At 46.3% G+C, this 22,399-nt stretch overlaps 1 protein-coding gene across 1 annotated transcript in view; it reads right to left on the reverse strand.

The window, feature by feature from the left end:
- Positions 1-18,768, reverse strand: part of LOC135207748 (2-hydroxyacyl-CoA lyase 1-like) — a 34,500-nt gene extending 15,732 nt beyond the window's left edge. Inside the window, exons 1-6 of the mRNA XM_064239573.1 lie at positions 18,630-18,768; positions 16,421-16,525; positions 15,665-15,773; positions 14,694-14,863; positions 7,553-7,737; positions 6,428-6,762 (exon numbers count right to left, since the gene is read on the reverse strand). Of these exons, the coding sequence (XP_064095643.1) occupies positions 6,428-6,762; positions 7,553-7,737; positions 14,694-14,863; positions 15,665-15,773; positions 16,421-16,495 (874 nt within the window). The 5' untranslated portion in view covers positions 16,496-16,525; positions 18,630-18,768. The remainder of the gene's footprint in view (positions 1-6,427; positions 6,763-7,552; positions 7,738-14,693; positions 14,864-15,664; positions 15,774-16,420; positions 16,526-18,629) is intronic.
- Positions 18,769-22,399: the final 3,631 nt, after the last annotated feature.

Here is a 22,399-nt window from a genome sequence, read left to right on the forward strand (position 1 = left end):
ATCCTCTATGACGAAAAACTGAGGAAAGCATGCTCCTTGTATCCCTTGATGGGGTGAGACAACCAACCCTCATTTTTTCCCTCAGGAATGATAAGGGAAATCTGCAACTCTGAGTCACAGAGGTACTTGGAGGAGGAAAGCTTTTATGAGTCCCTGCCACCAGCGTTTTTAAAAACATCCCACTTTCGACTGGTAGACTCTAGATGTGGAAAGGTCTACGTGCCCAAAAAAATTTTTTGGGGGCAATAGCCCTTGCAGACTTTGCCGAAAAGCCCTTAGCTCTGGACGGAGACTCCTTGATAGTCTGAATCCAAGTCAGGACTGAGAGCGGGAGGTTTTTGTGAAACCTGTTCGAATTTGGGGGGCCTGTTTTTGAGCAAGATCGACTTTACTTACAGGTAGGGATCTTGGGAACATCCCCAATAGCCTTTCCAGTACCTCTCCGGTGGAACCAGCTACGTGGGTCGGGCCAGAACGGAGCTATCAACGTCATCCTTGTTTCCCCACCCTGACGCTGCGAATTTTTCCTTAACGTTTCCCCATAAATCCTTGAAAGGCGGGAACCGCGGTAAAAGATCCATATTCCTCCAATCCATCAGGAATGCATCTATTCTATTGCCACTGCTCTTGGGTCTGGCAATAGGGGAGCAGTATAGATCTTATCCCCGCGCAATTTCCTTGGTATGGGGAGTCGGCAAATAGATCGCGATGGGTGGGCCGTGCCCCACGTCCCTTCCACAGCTCCTGGTGCATACGTCCGCGTGCATAGTCCACTCTGAGGGAAAGGACTTTGATTTTTCCTTCTTGCTTTAGCACAAAAAAAAAAAAAAAAAAAAAAAAGAATCCTCTCTGACATTTCTTCCTCCCTGTACGAACCTGGTGAGCAAGCCTTTATGTTCCTTTCCTCTGACCACAAGAGGAGCGATCTCGCTGTCTCGTACAGGGAGAAAGAGTGAGTCCCCTGTTCCGAACGTAAGCCAGGGCTGTAGTGTTGTCGGAGTTGATCTGAACATATTTCTTTTACAAGGGGTTCGAAGGTCTTGAGAGCTAACCAAATCGCTGTTAGCTCCTTCTTGTTGATGTGCCAGGGACACCTGATCCCCCATCCAGGTGCCCTGACACTTCTCTCGACCGAGAGTAGCTCCCAACCTTTGTCCGAAGCGTCTGCATACAAACACTAGGTTGGGGTTCCGAACCTTGCAAGGAAAGGCCTTCCTTGAACAATAGAGGGTCTAGCCACCAAACGTAGATCCTCCTTTATCTCTTGCGAAATCTTGAACGCAAAGTCCAGGCCTTGAGATTTCCGATCCCAGTTCCTCGTCAGGAAGAACTGTAGGGGTCTGAGGTGCAACCTTCCTAGAGAAACGAATTGCTCCAGCGAGGAGAGTGTCCCCAACAGACTCATCCACTCCCTCGCTGTGCATACATCTTTCTCTAGAAAGATTGCTACCTTCCCCAAAACCTCGGGTTATCCTCTCTGGGGACGGATACGCCCGAAAAACCTGAGAAGCCATCAGAATCCCCAGATAGATACGCTCTTGACTGGGGATTAGCTGTGACTTCTCGAAATTCACTAGCAAACCCAGAGAAGCTGCTAGATCCAACGTCACTCGTAAGTCCTCCAGAATTTCTCCTTGGATTTGGCCCTGATAAGCCAATCGTCCAAGTAGAGGGAAATCCTCACTCCCTCGAGATGAAGCCACTGGGCAACGTTCTTCATCAGTCCTGTGAATACTTGGGGGGCCGTGGAAAGGCCGAAGCATAGGGCCCTGAAACTGAAAAACGTTCCCTCCCCACAATGAATCGAGATATTTTGCGAGAAGAAGGATGGATCGGCACATGGAAGTAAAGCGTCCTGAAGGTCCAGCGACACCATCCAGTCCCCGGGACGAAGAGCTGCTAAGACTGATGACGTCGTCTCCATAGCGAACTTCCTCTTCTTCACAAAGACATTCAGGGCGCTTACGTCCAGAAACGGTCTCCATCCTCCTGAGTTTCTTGGGAACTAGGAACAGACGGTTGTAGAACCCCGCTGAAAGAGGTCCTGAACCATCTATTGCCTCTTTCTCTAACATCAGCTCTACCGCTAGAGCGAGGCTTGATTCATTAGTGGGTCTTTGTATTTGGTCCACCAGTGCCCCTTGGAGTGGTGGTCAAGGGTGGTCTCGAAATAAAGGGAATGAGGTATCCCCTCTTGATGATCGCGAGGGAGCCAGTTGTCCGCCCCCTTTCGTGCCAGACATCTGCAAAGTTCAGAAGTCTGGCACCCACAGTTGTCTGGAGGACACCCGAACTATTTCTTGGCCCTAATAGACCGGGAGAAGGTCCTTCCTCTTCTAGGTGGTCTCGAACCTCTGGAGGAAGAAGAGCGAGACGAAGGTCCTCCTCGAAAGGGTTCTTGCCTACTTTGAGCCTCTTTCTTCGTCTTCTGCTGAAACGAAGGTTTTCGGAATTCTAGCCGAGCGAGCTAGCATATCCTGCGTCGCTTTTGCTGATAACGAGCTGGAGATATATCGTAATAGTCTTCTTGGGGAAGAGTTGCGGGGGAAAGCTGTGAATACAGCAAGGAAGCTCTCTGGCTGAGAAAACCGCCCTTGGTAAGAAAAGAGCAGAAAACGGCCCTCTTCTTTACCACTCTGCCACCAAAAAGTGAAGCAATTTCCCCGGAACCGTCTCTCACTGCCTTGTCCATGCAAGACAGAACTGCGTGGAGGTCTTCAGGCGAAAGAGTGTCTTGCTCTTGAGTCCTCTTAGCCAACACTCCAGGGTCCAGTCAAGAAAGTTAAAAACTTCTAAGACTCGGAACATTCCCTTCATAAGGTGATCCAACTCGCTCATACCCCACGTCGTCTTCGCAGAATTCAGCGCCGAGCGACGTGCGGAATCGACCAACGAAGAGAAGTCCGAGTCTGCAGAAGAGGAGAGTTAGACCCAAGGGCTCTCCTGACTCGTACCAGAACCCCATCTTACCCGTCAGCTTGGACGGGGGAAAAGAAAAACTGTCTTGCCCTTCTCTTCTTTTGAAAGCAACCAGTCGTCAAAGTTCTTCATAGCCTTCTTCATAGACACTGTAGGCTTCATCTTAACGACTGAAGACTTCTTAGCCGTATTGGTCGTTGAAAAATAAGGACGGAGGAGACGGAGGAGCACGGCCGAAAGAGACTCCCAAAACAATCTTGCAAGAGGAGGTCTGTAAGTCTCTTATACGAAGAAACCGAAGCATCTTTGGGCAAATCTTCCTCCGAACTGCAACAAATTCTTCCGAAGAATGACGTCTAGAAGCTCTACTGCCCGGAGGAGAGCTAATTCCTTGAGAGCGCCTGTTCGGAGAGCGTACTAGGCGAGCGCCTACTGGAAGAAAAACACCGTGAGAGCGCTACAACGGGAGCGCCTACCAGAGAGCGCCCTACCAGGAGAGCGCCTACTTGAGAGCGCCTCCCAGGAGAGAGCTACTAGGAGAGCGCCTAGTTGGAGAGCGCCTACTAGGAGAGCGCCTACTTTGAGAGCGCCTACCAGGAGAGAGCCTACTTGGTGACGCCTGCTAGGAGAAGCGCCTACTTGGGGAGCGCCTACTAGGAGAGCGCCTACAGTGGAGTCCCGTCTGTTCGGAAACAGATTCTTAACTCCACAGAAGAGCGTCTGGATAAGGGAGAGCGACCTATCACTGGGGCTCTGCGCCTGCTAGACTCTTGGCGCCTGCCATCTATCAATCGCCTGCAGGCTCTTGGACGCCTGCCACTCGGGGAGAGAAAACATCCCAGATGAATCCTGTCAGAAGCGCGGCGCTTACAAGGCTCTGAGCGCCTATCCAATCGGGAGTGATCTAACGGAGGAGAAAAAACTTCCGTTGCCGCCTACCAGGCTCTTGGCGCCTACTAGGCTCTTGATGCCTACTAGGCTCCGAGCGTCCGTCAAAAGGAGAGTGGCCACCAGGCGAAGAACTCTTCCTTCGCTCCTGACGAAAACGAGGCTCTTGACGCCTAACTGAAGAGGAGCGGAAATCCTGAGGAGAGAGCCTGTCTGGCTCCTTACGCCTTACATGGCTCACAACTCTTGCGGGAAGAGAGGAGAGCCTACTCGGAGAAGATCCGAGCTCCAGCCTGCACTTCTGACCTCCTACTAACAGGCTCAAAAGCTCTTCTAGCCAAAGGAGATTTAGCCGAAGGAACGTTCTTAGAACTTCTTCACCGGAAGTGAGGCGTCCTTCCGACGATGAGAAAGTCCGGCAATAGACTCCGCTAAAGACGCAATCTGCGCCTACGCAGACCCGCCAGGATACTGCGCAGGAGATCTCTTAAACTCCTCTACAGGGGATGAAGTCCGAGAGCGAACAGGAGAAGCGTAACGGACGAAATCTTGTTCTCTTGCGTTCCACTTCTGGTTCTTCCGCGAAGAGGTCGGCTGGAAGGAAGGGCGCAAGGATCCTTCCAGGGCCTCTTGAGAGGGCGAGACGACTCCGATGCGCTCCATCTACGCTGAGGAGAAGGCGACGAAGATGACGAGAAGCACTGGCGCAACAACTCCTTCTTGTTCGATCCAAGGCAGCCTGGGAACGAGCAACAGGAACTGCCGAGGGACGCCTGACCGGTGGGGGCTCCCTAACCTTCCTGCGGCTTTCGACTTTCCTCCTCCACTGGGTCTGGAGTCTGGAAGAGGTCTAGGCCTGGAAGCGTTAGTGAGCCGGTCAGACGCACCCTCCACTGCACTAGGGGCACTGCACTGATCACTTGCACTATATCATCACTCTTACTTGTCGAGCGAGCGAGGCTCTCCTTACTCCTGATCGAGGCTCTCCCAGAAGCAACTTCCGAAAACGAAATCTTCGGGCTTCAAAGCTGGGCGCAGGGTCTGAAACTGGAGAAGGAACTACTTCTACTACAGGATTCTCAGCGTCAACTTCACTCACCCTCGATCTACTAGAACTCTTTGAAGAAGCCTTGCGCACCCTATCCTTCTCTAACTTTCTCACATAAGAAGAGAGAGCCTTCCAACCATCCTCATCCAAATTCTCACACTCTTTGCAAGGGTTAATAAAAGAGCATTCATTCCCTCTACACGACTCACATACCGAGTGAGGATCTAATGCAGCTTTAGGAAGCCTAACTTTACATTCCTTCTCTGAACAAACCCTAAATAAACTAGGTTTCTTAACTTCAGAATCATCCATGATTATAGATATGTAAGAGAAATCCAAAAGAAAAAATCCAAAACAGTCCAAAAAGCGTATGCCAAGCCAACAACAAAGTGTACTTCACCTCAAAATCCAAACGTCGGCAACGAGAACGAATTTTAACTATCGTAAGGACTGAACAACAGTGTTGTCCAGCCGGCGACAGAAAATAATCTGACAAGAAAGGGGGACTGGTTCTTACACCTGCCTCCCAGCGGCGGTAAGGTAGGATCACCTGACCTACCTGTAGCGTGTGCCGCGAGTTTTGAATTTTCTGTCGTGACGTCAGAGACCTAAGCTAAGTATATATCTGGCAGGGAAGTTCATGTACAAAAACTAATTTCTTGAGTAGTTGTAAGAAGTGCTAAATGATCTTCAAGGATCCCAGCAGTTGGTCTAAACGTTTAATTCATGTATATTACTGCTATACTGTTGCGGCACTACTGCTACAGTAGTATTACTACGCTAGCACTGATACCCCACCCACATCTATGTATCGTTCCGCCATTCATAAAGTCTTTGGGTTTCAGAGCCGATGGCATTTCTGTCCGGTGGATGGGCGGGGCAACATTTAGTCAAAAGGTGTTTGTTTACCTTGCTTACGTAATGAATGTTTTTCGACTCTTGGCTCGTAATCATTGGCCATGGCGTCGGCTAGATCATTTTTACTCTATAAAAATCAAAACTATCGGGTTTAGGTTATTGATAATGCTGACAAAATTTGTGTGTGGTTGTAAAATATACATATGTCAACTTTCAGCTACATCCGATGCTTTGACAAGGAGCAAAGTCCAAAAAACCGTGTTACAGAGACCCTGAATCTCATAGTAGGCTTATTGCTAAGGGACATATGCTAAAGTCCTAATATATGCAGTAAAAATAAAAAGGGGTTGTTTGATTATTACATGCAGTTGAATATTACTCAAGTATGTACAGTATTTTGCCTTTTTGGAGTCATATTTCTTCCGTCAGATCGGCGTCGTAGCCCTAGAACATGTGTTGTAGGCCTGGAAATATAATTTACTGGGTTGTTTTTGTAGAGCTTGGAACGGATTAGGCATTTTGCATGTAAAATGTGGTTCAAAATACGAAAAACTCATGATACGAAGGCCGCCTCGGAATGGATTAATTTCGTATCTCGAGGTACCACTACTATTAACTTGCCAAGCGTATGAAGACAGAAATTAATAAGAAGTATTTATGAAAGATAATAAGAATAATGGTATGTTAAGTATTTGCTATATGACACTTAAAAACAATTATAATACAAGTAGTACTGGTTTGGTAGACAAAAAAGCTTTTCACTGTCAGGTGGAACATTAGAGAGCAAAAGAAATACAAGCTCTGAAGAAGAAACATAAACTAAAGCTACAGCTGCAACAGAAATCAGTATGTTAATAACTTTTTTACCCATAGGAGTTGGCAGAAATGGTAATCCAGTTTTTTCAATAAATTCATTCACTTCCTTTTCTGCACGGCCATACGCAGCACCCTTCCCTACTATCACTAGTGGTCGCTGTGCATTAGACAACAGTGTGACTGCCTCTGTTATTGCTTCTGAGGGTGCAAGCGTAACTGGAGGAGGAGGGCACCTGAAAAAATTTAAATGTTTAAAATGACATGGAAATTGTCAAGAAAATACAAATTCTAAAACTTATTATCTTGTTTACCAATATGCTAAATTTAAGTAGTATATCTTTCTTCCCTAATGAAGGCACTGGTAACCAGCTGTAGGCTTACACACTGAGAAGTCTCTGGAATTATTACAAAACGTTAAACAGTTCATCTAAAATTAAATTACATTCTTGTAAATTTAATATTGAAATATTACCGTCTATTGAGTGAATGGTTGTCAAAAATTATGTTATCAGGCCTAATAAAGAGAGGGCAGCCTTAATAATGACTGGAATAAGCAAATAATCACAAAATTATTTTACTTTTCCCATTCAAAACAAAGCTCTTCAGAAATACAAGAGGCTGCCATAACTGCTGGTTTTCTATGAAGCAAGTATAACTTTTCATAGGAAACGGACAAGACTTATACTTAATGAGTAATTATTATGCTCTATACTACTTGACACCCATAAGCTCTCGAATGAGTTAATTGGTAAATTATGATGATAAATGAATACTTTAAACTCCCTTCTTCCGTAAGAAAATTTAAACAAAAAATTCTAACTAAACAAAGACAAACAACACTAGTTACATGGTCTGGTTAAACTACTTTTTATAACTATCCAAAATACAGAAAATAAACAGAAAAAGGAAGTCACTGACCACTGCGTTACGATATCTAGTTTCCAAGAGTACCTGTTCGTTCCTTTATAAAAAAAGTGGGGAAATGTTGAAAAAATGTAATAGCCTACACATGAACATGCTTACTTTGGTGGGTCTTGTACTAAACTCTTATCAATTTTGCCAGATAAGATATTTCCAGGAAAATCTAAGTAGGCAGCTCCTGGTCTTCCGTATGTTGCACATTTAACAGCCTTTGCAACGTGGTAGGGAATGGTGGCTATTGTGGGTGGCCGAGCAGTGTATTTGCAGTAAAGACGACAAGATTCAACCTGAAGAAAAAGATGTCATCATTAAGTGTTCATACACACAAACTTCCCTTGTGTTAAAAAAAATAATGTGTAGTACTTCCTTAGGTAATCAAACAATTCTCCTAAGCAGGTAATCAAACAATTCTCCTAAGCAATCTTAATGCAATGGAACAATAAGATGAAGGCAAATACTCTTCAACGCGACAAACTCTTACAGATTTTACGAGCATAGATCAATGAATCCTCTTCACTTCCTAAGGTAATCAAACAATTCTACTACGCAATCTTAATATAATGGAACAATAAGAAGAGGGTAAATACTCTTCAACGTGACAAATTCCTACAGATTTTATGAGCATAGATCAATGAATCCTCTTCACTATATTTAAAAATTTACTTTACAGTAAAAACTGGATAAAATGACAATTTGTCCAAAATTGCATTTTTCCTAACTATACAAACCTGAGGTCCTTTTACAATAGGAAGGTACTAGCGGCAGCTGGATAGGTCGTAAGCTTTCGAACAAGGGGTTCGGTAGTTAACTGCTTGTCCGACAGGCGCGCGCGCGCGACTGGGAGGTAAACAAATCACTTTTGCTTTTGGCCCAAGCAAAAACTGCAGAGTGAGGGGTGGCATGAGGTGGGGCTATGTGTAAAAGGACCTCAGGTTTGTATAGTTAGGAAAAATGCAATTTTGGACAAATTGTCATTTGTTCCGACACGGCATACAAACCTTCGGTCCTTTTACAATAGGAAGACTCACTTTTTGGTGTGGAAATCTGAGTCTTTTGTGAACAGACTGGTGTTTTCGCCAACCTTGGAAGCCTCCCTGGTCGTAAGAGCGAGGGAGGGAATCCAAGCCTCTGTCCGATTGATCGGGGTGTGCACCGCAGGATCAATGTCAGGACCTCTGGACCGTTAGTACTAAGAGAGAGGCAAGCGTATCTCTTCGTACCAGCAATGGTAAGAACTTGTTCCTGTACAGGAGCAAAAGAATAAAGTCATGGTTTTGACTCTTGTAGGCATCCACTTCCCCCCCTTCCCCCTTGTAGAAGGAAGTTGGTGGATATTCTGCTCCTATCCCTAGTGAAAGGATAGGATGGGGCTCTGTCATATAGCTCCACGGCGGCATCTCGTCCTTGATCCAGCAGGGTGATGACCGTATCCCTCTACCCACAGGTAGAGGGGTATAAAAAAGATAGAAAGTGAGAAGCCAGTCACTTTCTCATTTACTATCTATTCATACAGTCACCACCAGGACTCGATGCTGTTCAGCCTGCTAGGGTCTGGGTTAGCTAGACGACGTGTTGAGCAGCCACCACGGGTCCTAAGGAAACCGATCCAAGGACCTGTGGGCAATATCCAAAAGGTATAATAAGGAAGGTGCCGGTGGTCCTGGTTGTACCAGACCCCTGCCTTCCATACCTGCGCCCCACGGAGAAAGTTTCTTACGAAACGTCCAAACGAGGGGGCCAATACTTCTGACTTCGTGAGCTCTCGGACGGGACGTACGGATGTCGTCACTACCATCAGCCTCATACGCCCCCTCCTGATGAACCTCACGCAGCCAGGACGAAAGAGTGTTCTTTGATACTTCTTTCTTGGTGACCCCGGTGCTAACGAAGAGGCGTCGACACTCAGGCCCGAGGTGTCGAGTTCTCTTCAGATAGCGCCGTAGCGTCCTCCCAGGACAAAGCAGCATCTCATCCGCATCATTATCGGCACCCCTGGAATGTAGCGTGCCGACAGCTCTATTGAGTGTGCCTCGGCCCACTCGTGCACCTGCCGAGTCAACTGGTCACAACGGGGAGAGACACTAGGCCCCCCCTGTTTGTTGACGTAAGCCACCACCGTGGTGTTGTCGCACATCAACACCAAACTGAGTGATCCCATCAAGCGGTCCTGGAACTCTTGGAGAGCGAGGAACGCTGCCTTGAGTTTCAGTAACATTGATTTGTGAAGGTGCTTGTCGTTCTCGTACCACACTCCTGAAGTCAGCAACTCCTCCAGGTGTGCGCCCCATCCCTCGGTCGATGCGTCTGAGAGCAGCTGCATTTCCCGGGGGGAGAGTGCGCAGAGGCAACTCCTCTTTTAAGAGGTTCCTGTCATCCAGCCACCAGGCTAGGTCCTGCCTCACCTCCTGTCAGTGACAATGGAAAGCTTGGGGGATCCGTCGCCTGTGACCAAAAACCTCTCCTTTAGTCTCCCTGAAGAGACCGCAGGTGAAGACGCCCGTTAGGGACTGCCTTCCCGAGTGACGACAGGTGTCCGATCACGACTTGCCATCGCTGAGCTACCCGTTCCTGCCGAGACAGGAACTGGTTGGCTGCCTCCCTGAATTTGCTAATCCGCGAGTCTGCGGGGAACGACTCGCCCTGCTACCGTTGTCGATCAGCATACCCAGGTACTTCATCCTCTGCTTGGGCTCGAGATCGGACTTTTCGAAGTTCAAACAACGATCCCCAGATCGCGACAGAACTCGAGCAGTCGATCCCTGTCCTGTAGCAACTGCGAGCGGGAGCTCGCCAGGACTAACCAATCGTCGAGATACCCCATCAGACGTATCCCGTGCGAATGGGCCCAAGCAGACACCAGAGTGAACACTCGCGTGAACACCTGTGGGGCGGTTGCGAGACCGAAGCAAAGTGGCAACTGAACTGGTACACCGTCCCGTCGAGGATGAAGCGGAGGTACTTTCTGGAGGACTGATGAATGGGTATTTGGAAATACGCATCCTTCAAGTCCACTGAAAGTATGAAATCGTTCTCCCTGATAGAGTCGAGCACTGACGTGCCGTCTCCATCGTGAACCGGGTCTGGCGAACAACCGGTTCAGGGGAGAGAGATCTATTACCGGGCGCCAGCCTCCCGTAGACTTTTCCACCAGGAAGAGTCGACTGTAAAAGCCCGGTGATTGATCCGTGACGATTTCTACAGCTCTCTTGCTCAGCATGGTCTTGATCTCCTGTCTCAATGCTACGTCCTTCGATGCCCCTGGAACGTACGCCTGCTGTTGGACCGGGTTGGAGGTGAGGGGTGACCGAGATTCGAAGGGTAATAGATCTCCCTCCCGAAGGACATCTACAATCAGGTCTCGGACGCCGTTAGCGCTGCCAAGTTGCCCAATGGCTGGCCAGGCACCCCCCCACTTCCGGCAGCAGGTGAGGGGGAACGCCGTCCCTAGCGTTTCCCCCCTTTCTTCGACTTCCTCCCAGAGCCTCCACGGGAGGAGGAGGGCTGGGAGGAGGGCTGGTTACGGCTCCCCTTGCTAGAAGTCGAAGTCATTCCCCGGGGCTTCGACGCAGCTACCGTCTTAGCCACCGAGGAAGCGCTAGCCGAGCCGTTAGACTTGGCCGCAGTCCAAGGCTGCCCATAGGCCTTCGAGACTGCCTGGTGAACCAGACGGTCACTGTCGTCAGTGCGCCGTCTGTCCACCGCAGCGTCCACCATCTCTCCTGGGAAGAGAGAACCGTGGCAAACTCCCGTAAAGGTCCGTTGCGAAGTCCCAACGCCGCTTCACGCCCTCCGGCCGCCCTGGAAACCCGAGTAAGGACATGCGTCCCTTCGTGCGGAGCAACCAGGTTGGCCCACAGGTTCACCGTCTGGTGGGCAAGGAAGGAGATGGCTCCTCCCCCAGACTGGCAAAAGTCTCCTGAAGGCCGAGTCATCTTCGGGAGAAATTCCCCGGAGTTGGCTGCGACCTTAGATACTGTGAGGGACCACAGATCTAGCCAGGAGACGGCCTGGAAAGCTGCCATGGCGGTAGATTCCAGGCCGAATGTCTCTTGCTGCGAGAACCACAGGTTCTCGGACAGGAGCTGCTGCAGACACACCCGAAGTCAGCCTGGCTAACTCCGGGTTCACCTGTTTGGGCGGCATCGGGTCTTCAGATGGCACGTAAAAAATGCCGCTGTCGCAGCAGAGGAGGTGGAAGCAGCTTGCTCGACCTGCCAGACTTGAGCGAGCCGTCTTGTCCGGAGACAAGCGATTCAACCTGGTCCAGCACTGAGTCCGGCAGCTCAGAACGCGGCAAACCCACCGTCGGTCTGGGTTCCCTCTTCGGGCCCCCCCCAGAACGACTCGAGCCAGGACGTGGGCTCGGATGGTGGGAGCAGCGATCCTTCCGTGAGGTCGTTGTGCTGACGAATCAGCGCATAACCTCGCAAAGGTCCTCTGGATCTCAGGAGTGACTGCTTCCTGCGGAGTCGGACCGTCCAGTCCCTCAACAGGGGCAACTCCCGAGACCTCCTCCCTCAAGGAGAGGAACAGCGACAGACCCCTCTCGGTCTGCTCCAACCACCTGTGCGTACGACCTCTGGCTGGTCCGAGAACCGTGCCTGCACGTACGACGCCGTGGTGGGATCCTGAGGGGCGCACCCCTCACGATCATCCTCAATACCTCGCCCCTCCCGGTGAATCCGCCGAGGAGGTTGAAGGTATGGAAGAGGGCAGACCTGACGCTCACTCCTCGCTCGCTGGCAGAACCAGCGGGCTTGGAAGACTGCAGGCGATCGCCAACCTCCCGCGGTGGCGATCGAGCTGCAGACCTAGTCGAGCCGTCTCGCTGTGGAGAACGGCTGGACCGAGAACAGCGGCTCCGGTCTCGTGTGTCAGAGGAGCTGGTGCTGGTCGCCGTACCCGATCGCTCTCTGGTGAGGAGTGACGGTCAGGCGACCGGCGAGCTCCACTGTCACGGTGAGATCGGTGGCGTATCCTCACGGTGCGTCAGTTCGCTGGTACCAGCCGTGGCTGGGTGCCGGCGAACGGGGGGACCTCTTCCCCGCCTCAGCCCGTGGCCGGTCATGGACCGTCACGTCCGCCCGGGTAGCCAGCTGCTCGCCGCGAGTTAGCGAGAGCTGGTCTGGTGAGAGTCGCGGATGAGCGGCTGTCACCAGTCTTAACGCTCCTGCCAGTGAACCTGACGCTGAGCGAACTCAGAGGTCTGGTTCCTGGCTGCACGGTCGCTTGGGCGTTAAGCGGACCGATAGCACTCGGTACCTCTCGCGAACGAGAGGCCGAGGCCGAGACGGACCCTGCTGCTGTGGCCGAACCATGACAGCAGGTGAGGAAGTGCCGGTGTTAGCCGGCACTCCTCTGGTCCCCGTAGTCTTCTTCCTTGCGGAAGAAGAGACGGGTCCTGCCCCCCGAAGGAGCTGGGTGACCAGCGGAAGAACCCACCCCCCGTCTCACCAGAGCGAGACGGGCCCTTAGAAGTTCCCGAAGGAGACTTCTTAGGGGGGTGGAGGCGCTTCTTCTTCTTCTTCGGCAGGGGAGCCTTAGAAGACGAAGGGGAAGAGGCGGCAGACGACGACGAAGACGAAGAAGACGATGAAGACGACGACGACACCTTCCTCCTCTTCTTCTTCTTCTTCGTCAACCTTCTCAGGACCGCGACTCAGATCTGTCATCCAGAGCGGAGCCGGGGCTGCTGTTGCCGAAGCAACAGGGCCCGGACGCACCTGTCCCGAACAGATTCAGCATCGGGAGCAGCGGCGCCAGAAGGAACAGGAACAACATCAGCAGGTGCAGGCATCACAGGAACGGCAGAAGACCGCAGGAGCAGGTACAGGAACGGCAGCAGTGGTCCACGTCACGTCCGTGGACAGCAGCTGGGCAGGTACGGCAGGTACGGCAGACTGTGTAGGCGGTCTAGATGGCGACCAGCGGCACAGACATCCTAGGTACCGGTGGGAGGTCCAGGGGCGAGCTCTTCGGGCACACGAAGTCCGAGGTCGCGGCAGCACGGGCAAACACAGGCGGCGGCATCACACTCCCCCGAGTTACGGCGACTGGCCCCTGCACCGATGTAGTGGGTGTCACAGAGACCGCGTGCTGGGTGTACACCAGGTGTGAGGAGGTGAAGCGTAGCCGGGTGTTGTAATGGTCGTGGTGGTGGTCGTGACCGTTGCATGGGTGACCGCCACGGAGCCAGCGAGATGGTAGAGCAGCCCCTCGACACTCGGCACGCCCTGCAGCCCCAACGATGCCCACACCTGTCCGAGGTCATCCTTCGCGGCAACCGCACCTGAGGAGGCAAAAGTCGGGTGATTAGGGGGGGGATCCTCTACCCGCATCGCGCGAAGACGAACGGATAGAGGACCCAGAGAGTACAACTCGACGTCAGGGTATCTAGCGCCCTCCTCCACACTCGACAAGTCAGGAGAGGAGAAGGACCTAGAAACCACCCCCCGAAGGGGAAGGCGCGAGACTGGGAAGTTGAGCGGGAGGGGCGGCAGGAAAGAAGACGAAGTGTCCGTCACCAAAGGAGTCGCGGGAGAGCTTTCCGACGACTCCTTTGCAGGCCTTCGCTTCCTCCTGCCCTCATACAAAATCCACTGCGCCTCCGACCAATTAATAAACACATTAGAAGGCTCGGCTCGGGAGCATTCGCGCCCCGACACCGAGCACACAAATATGAGGGTCTATCTCCGGGAAAGAGCGGAACTTCCCGCATTTACGCCCTTCGGTACCCGGGCATAGTCTCCGTGGGGTAGCGAGGCGAGGAGATTCCATCATTAATTAATTGCAGTTCAATTAATATGAAAAGAGAGAAATGATTGTACTTACAATGAATTCTTTCATACACAAACACAACCATATACTCAAGAAAGCAAACGACGAGAAGCGGGCAGAGAGCGTCGAACACACACGTCCACTCGCTGTGAGGCCGAAAGCAAAAGTGATTTGTTTACCTCCCAGTCGCGCGCGCGCGCCTGTCGGACAAGCAGTTAACTACCGAACCCCTTGTTCGAAAGCTTACGACCTATCCAGCTGCCGCTAGTACCTTCCTATTGTAAAAGGACCGAAGGTTTGTATGCCGTGTCGGAACAAGTTGCCTTTCAAGGAAAAATCTTGACTTGGAATCTGACAGTCTGAAATGCAAGGTTCCAGAGAATCACCATGTCATAAACAGTACCAGTAATTTAATACGTAGTATTTAGCTCTTCTTGATGTAAAAGATCCAGTGTATGTCACATACCTGAGGGCATTCCTGAAATGCTCCCATGCCTTCTTGGTCAACATCACTAGAACCACCTATTACTATCATTGGCCAACAGTTCACCTGAGCATTTGCAAGACCTCCAATAACATGCAAAAGGCCTGGTCCAGATACAACAAGGCACACACCAGGGCGTCCCGTCAGATAGCCTGGGAAAAAAATATCATGGGTAGCTATAAAATAAAAATAAGGGTAAGTGTAAAGGAAAAAGAAAAAGTCTTCTTGGTGTAGAATGAATTAAATACTGCAGAATTCAAACCTGGGCACCATAATGAGCTATCTCAAGTTTAGGACCTTTTCTCAAAAGTTACCAAGATAGCACTAGTATACCTACTGAACCACTACATCCCTATAGATTGCACTATATTTCCAAATTTTTCCTTCTCATTCTATTTACAAAGTACTAATACATGCTGGGCTGTCAGGATTTTCAGATACTGTAGTTTTTAAGTGCTGAAATTCACAATCACTGCAAAAAGCTTCTTGTAATTAAAAAAATTGTTTCTAGGTAAACATGGGATTTACTGCATACAACCATACATGCTTTCACTTACGTAAAATGAGTATCATCAAATCCTGGACTTGTAATATAGTAATATGTAAGACAACCTTCCAGGAGAAGAATTCTTTTTCTTCTAAAATAAGACAAAATTATCATGTTCATCAACACAAGGCATCTATAGGTGGCTGCAACATCAGACACCTTCTAACACCTTCCATACTCATTACAAAGGACAAACTACTGGGCTTATTTCCTTCAGAGCATTCCCACCAAAGTCAACTTTGCATACAGAGGTATTTGTTCTTTCATGTCAATGATATATCACCAAAATTTTCAGCTATCCCAAAATAATGTACAGTACTTCATCTATAAAGCTCAATTAAATGCTAGGTTTAATTACGTTAATGTCTAAATGATCTCTTACCAATAACAAGCAAGAAGCACCTACCAATTGCTTGTGCAGCATAACAAGCAGCCTGCTCATTCCGCATTCCAACATATTTTATTCCAGCCTGTTGAGCTGTGACTGCTACCTCAACAACAGGAATGCCAACAATCTGTAACATAAAAAATATTGCATCTCAAAGCGTTTTGTTGAACTACCTACACATAAGAAAACATCACACACAATAACTGTCTAAAAACTGCTGAGATAGGTACAGTACAACCTGAAAAATTACATTGAAAAAGTAATATATCAGCTTCAAATTGCAATATTTTCCATATAGCTAACCAGACCAATTATAAAAGGGAACATCTTATACAAACTATGATGTCAGATTGAGCCATTCAAAATATTCTAGAAAGACTGGGCCTATGACCTGCCCTTTACTAAGCCTAGCATGTGTACCATGCAGTAATTGTGAAATTTAGTTGAATCACAAGTCTAACAAGGCAAGATTTCACTGACAATGAAAAAAAATCAAAAGATTTGGGATGCAAATACAGTACAATCTACGGTGATCTAATTCAATCTTGTCAAGAGACAGGTATACACAGCATTACACAAACAAATTAATTAACAGAATGGAGTATGCAAGTATTATGCATTTAACTGCTTGATAACATTACAGAAACTGTTTTAAACTATCTTGCATTTATTAGCTATCTCCAAGTCAAGAGAGACTCGCTGTTTAAAACTCAAATACTGTACCTCTACACTTTCTTCACTCAACACATAAAGCACTTAGATAGAGTAACTTACCCCAAACATGTACTCTACACCTTGCTTCACGAGAGCATCCACAAGCACCTGAACACCTTCCACTTCCTCGGCCATGGTGTTATCTTATGCAGCCAATACTAATCCCTGAAAGAATGGTCACAATGTTAAATGTGGAAACACTAAGGTCTAGTAAATTTCATTTAAGGAAAATTTTATACAGACATATATTATAATTAAATTCTCCACTGTACAGTTCATCCAAAATTTTTATCAATGAACAGTACACCACAATGAGAAGCACAACTTGAGACAAATAAATGGACAGCAGAGACATCAGATCTTAACCTCTCTAGTTTTACAAGCAGAAATGAGCAAAATATACAGCAAATATATAACATGTTATTCCAATTGCTGAGACATTTCCTCAGTACCAAGTCTATGGTATCTCGAATATGAAGCATTGATACCAATTTTAATTATGGCAAATTTACTCATTTCCTAACATAAAAATCCACTACTATATTATGTACACCTGAATACTACTGAGTAGCATATGATTGTTCACTCTGTTCACTATAAAATTCAATCTTTAACAGTCAAGGTTTTCCCAAAGCAATTCACATCAAACACCTATTCTACCGGATAATCAGCAGCCTTCTATAGAATCTGCAAAGGACTGCACTTGCATATCATTAGCTTGAGTGAAAGGTCACTTCTATAGGTCTCTGTAAACACAACAAACAAGTGATCGCATAGAGTTACTGCACTCTGAAATGTTACAAATTCCTGAGAAAATTAGAGCTAAATAGTTGATGAATGTGAGCACCATCAAGATACCAATAGTTCAAAGTACTATCTGTAATCTTAAGTCAATGATAACACTTATCTCGTGTATGATAAAGCATACCAATCATGGGTTTCTTGAGATCTGGTTGTCTTCTGAGACCGAGAGAGGCAAATATGTTATCTCCATTAACTTTAAGTATTTCAGAGTTCACTTAAGCTTTATATGCCTACGGCTAACAGAACAACATAAAGTGAGTTTGGCTGCAACTGATCACCCACTAATCATGGTTCTTTCTAAAGTAGATAGTACGTAATACTAAGACACAGATTTAAAAAGCTTTACCCCTCATTATACAACAGTAAAGGTAATAGAGTTACTAAACTTTAGTCATAATAAAGGCTGAAACCACTTGTAAATAGAGAAAATTTTTAATATAAAAATTTAGCCTACTAACAAAATATAAACACCTTCATCTGATGTACGGGTTTAGGGTAAATGACCAAGCGGCGATATAGCGGCCACCGATCCCGGAATGCGTCCACCTTGCCGGAAAAGTACCTGAATTCGTTGCCATGAGCATCAATCAAGAATTGTGGCCCATCCTGGCAGCACACCGAGACCTCTACGCTCCTCTCGAAGTAAGCGTTTCCTCCTAAATTACAAAATAATGGCACAATTCAAGCGCTTTTTCAGGAAGTGGCCACATTCCAAGAGAGGTGGCCGCTGCGTCGCCGCTTGGTCATTTACCCTTATATATAAAAAAGTACATCCCCCGGTTAGAGTTGTACATATTAGTAATGCAATAGTAACACGCAAATGTGCAAACAATTGGTTAATACGTTCCTATTATGTAGCAGTATCATGTCGCATTTAAGCATGCCATTAGGCCTTGGCTAGAGTGGCTTATATCTTCGGGGGGGGGGGGGGGGGGGGGGGGTGGGGGGGGGGGGGGGGGGGGCAGTAACCAGTATACATAGAATGACGGGTGAATTAACTCTACAGACGATAAACAAACCTAACCTTTCATAGAATAGTTATGCGTCCTGACCTGACCTAACCGGACCTTACCTTCCTAACCTCCCTTAGGGCGCTGTACCCTGACATGGCAGTGGGGGGGGGGGGGGGGTGGGGGGGGGGGGGAATTGAAGCCCCGTAAAACCCCCTCCTTGTAACAATAAACAATGACATTCCCTCTTTCAATTCTACTTTTATTTCATCTTTAAATTAGTGAAACTTTATCAGAGGTTAGTAATACTAATACCTAGCTAAATACAGATGTACTACTGTGACCGATACTAGGCTAGGTAAGCCCAAGATATCCTAATTAGGTAGTCATTCAAAAAGGGTTCGTAATTCATACATTAGTATGCCTACTGTCATAAATTAAGGTATTTCTACTGAATTTATAAGTCATATATCATTACAGAATTAATATTACGACGATAAAATTAAACCAGATACCTTAAATGACTGGAAACTGAATGGTATTGACTTGTTGATATTTGTTTACTAATATCAGCTGATCTCATCGTCTTCACATGTCAGTTACTCAGTTTCACAGTTCCGCGCACCGGACATTCTTAGAGACAGGAGTTATAGGTCCTAATTTTATCGTTTCTTTTCTTTTAAGTGATTTATATTTTTCTTCCTTTAAATGGCGCTGATTTTAGTTGTTGTTTAATGTTGTAAGGGTTTGATTTTAGTGTTGTCTTTTATTCACAGTTCCGCGCACCAGACATTCTTAGAGGCAGTAGAATAGGTTCTAATTTCATTTTTTTTTTTTTACTTTTTTTTGTATGAAAATGATTTTACTTGTTGTTTAATGTTTTTTCTACTCGTAAGGGTTTGATTTCAAGTGTCGATTTGTATTCATTTTGTCTAATACTTCATTAATTTTGTGTGTTGGATTTTAGGACCAAGGCCCTAACCTGACTGCCTTTATATTGGATATATCTGGCAATTACCTTATTTTTTGTAATATGTGACTTTATATTTTACCATTTTTCACACTACCCTTTCACTTATTCCTCCCATTCTCTCTTAATTTCTATAACTATACTCTGTTTTTTTCCATTGTCCATCCGCCTGTGGTGTTTTTGTATGGTAACACTGCGTCCCGGGCTTTAAATAGTTACGCTATGTGTAAGTTTTAGGTAAATAAAAGGATATCTGGGTGTACATTTGCAACTGAAAAGTGTTTTAATAATTTACTGTATGCGAATTACACCGTTAATATTCGAAATAGGATATTGTTGTTATTGTTGAATGTAAGCTGAATGTAACTATCTAAAGGCCGGGACGCAGTGTTACCATATAAAAACACCACAGGCGGATGGACAGATGGAAAAAAACAGAGTATAGTTCCAAAGACTTCATCGGTTTTGTGCTGAAGGTAAATTATAATAACTAGATTATACCACAGCAGTTGTCGAATGGCTACCCTTAACTCCTTCCTCTTTGCTGCTATGAAATCATCCCAAGTTATCCCGACCAATAAAAAATTCCTCTGAAATTACCAAATCATAGATCTTTCTACAATTTGGTAAAAGCTGGCTGGGACAACACTCTTCTAGAAAGTCGTCTAGTTGTGGTCTTCAATAAGGAAAATACTGTAGGAATTAATGGACCTTCCCGGGCTTCTAGTACTACCCGGGGAATCGTACCTATTAAGTCTAGGCACATCTGAATGCAAATACTGATCAGAATTACGGAATTTTTATAAAGTATGCGCAATTTGTCCGAATAAGAGGTAAAAAAAAAAAACAAATTAAAATATTTCCTCTGGATAGACTTTTGTTTACAAACCTTGAAAGCAATTATCTATATGCAAGTTATTTGTGAAATTGAAAAGATGGACCAGACAAGTTTCTCAAGAGCAAATTTACAGTACACTGGGTCTTAGACCTACTGATAATCATACGTTGAGTCTTAAATCAGGGTGCAGATTTTTAACTACGAGGACATAGTATACCATCATTTACAGCTTAGGCCTACACAGACACACACACACAAACCACATTCCTGATCAAGATATGAAACAACATAGAAGTAAAGCATCTTTATCAGCCCGTTAGGAATCGATTTGAATTCAAATGTGCACTTTTGTGTGTTGGATGTTACGACCTGCCGTGGGCCGGGAACAAACATGAGCCCCACATGCCCCGCCACCCAACTCCTCGACAGGTCACAAAATGCGCCACCGGCGGGGTAAGGGGTATAGGTATAGGCGCCCATCCCCATCGAGGGCGCGATGACGTAAGACAGCTGGCAGGTAGAAGCCAAGCGGATGCCAAGCCGAGAGAGAGAGGGGATAATTGGAGGGTGGTCTGGTGCCAAGGTGGGCAAGGAGTCACAAGGGCTGGGCACGAGGGGCGTTGGAGGGAAGAGGAGAGGAGGAGATAAAGAAGGGAAATACCAGCTAGGGGGAGGGAGGGAGGGGGTTTACTCATGTTTACCGCAGATTTCAGGGGGGCGTTTGTGAGTGCAGTAGTGGCGGGTGTGTGAGTGTGTGTGGAGACAGGGCATCAGGGCTGCTCTCTCTCTCTCTCTCTCTTTCCCCCAATCCTCTTACTATTCCTCCTCCTCCTCCTCCTCAAGTAGCGATTCCTGCTGCTACTCGAAGAAGAAGGAGTTGCTGACCGTTCAGGTAAGTTTGAAAACCGAAGTCTTCTTCTATCTTCTTCTTCTTGGGAAATCGAGGCGTCGCGAAGAACCGGCATCGGTGCCGGGTCTAAGCGATGCCCAATTTAGTGGTCCCTCCTTTGGGGGTTACTTTTTAAATGATTAATTTAATTGCCTCTTTTTTAATTAATGATTTAGGTACATAGTTTAGAGAGCTGGGATACTTATTATCATAAATAAAGTTGTTGAAGGGTATCACCGACAGTTTTATATTTAGTACCGTCGTCAGTTGTATGTAAGGTAATTAGTACCATAGTCAGTTTTAAGTAAGATAACTGGTACCACAATCAGTTTTACGTAAGATACCTGGTACCACAGTCAGTTTTACGTTTTATGTAAGATAGCTGGTACCATAATCAGTTTTACGCAAGATAACTGGTACCATAGTCAGTTCTACGTAAGATAACTGGTACCATAGTCAGTTCTACGTAAGATAACTGGTCCATAGTAAAATCCTAACTAACTAACTTAAATAAATAATAGCAGAAAACTGACAAAAAAATAGTTTGTTTCCTCGCCCAAGAGTGAGTCATACATATATACACCCTTAGGCCTAAGCAGAAGACCACTGGAGTTGTTGGTAACCTCTCGAGAGGAGGTGGTGGAGGGGGGGGGAGGCTAAGTTTAAATCCAGATCCGTTTGTTTGCTCGCTCGTTTGTCTGCCTGTCTGTCTTTATATCAAGTTGCTGGTCGCTTATCCACGGATCTGGATCAAGCGGTATGTAATGGATTCGAGTATCCAGTGATAAGTGGGATCCCGCAGACAATACGTATGTATTATAGGTCTAGAGATCTTTAATCCAAGTAGAGCTATATTAACTGTTTAATTCTAAAAAGACAAATAGATGAAGGGAAACAAAGTATATGTATATATATATATATATATATATATATATATATATATATAATATATATTGAAGACATATTTTACAATGGTACGAAGAATTAAACGCTCAGTAGCAACTGAGACCAGATTTTTACCTAAATAAATAAAAGTATTTGATGCATGAATAAACAATTTAAAAGCAAAAATGAGAAGTTAATTGTTTAACGAACAAATAAACAATCTAGAAATAGAGAGAGAAATCTCTTATCAGAACTCTAATATCTATATACATATATATATATATATATATATATATATATATATATATGGATAAATACGGTATTTGTGTGTGTGTGTGTGTGTGTATATGCAGTTAATGTATGTGTATTACCATGGACGGGAGAGAGAGAGAGATTGAAAAAGTCTTGCTTTCACCCTCGCCAAAGCATAAGCGAAATAAAGTCTAGGGGAGTTGCACGCCGTATTTAAATTTAACCGTTGTCGTCTTTTTTTTTGTTTTCTTTTTTTTATTATTCCAACGCCTCGACCTGATTTTTATTTTTAATTTCTTGTATATAAAACCCAAAGTGGCAAATTAAAAGTTGGTATATATTAATAAAATAGTTTTCGAGCGTGGAATCTTGCTTAGCTGTCAATTTGATAGAATTTAAGTTTATAAGTATTTTATCAATTACTTTATGGAGGCTAAACACCGTGAAGACA

Source organism: Macrobrachium nipponense, chromosome 34 (genome assembly GCF_015104395.2).
Source record: "Macrobrachium nipponense isolate FS-2020 chromosome 34, ASM1510439v2, whole genome shotgun sequence".
Lineage (NCBI taxonomy): Eukaryota > Metazoa > Arthropoda > Malacostraca > Decapoda > Palaemonidae > Macrobrachium > Macrobrachium nipponense.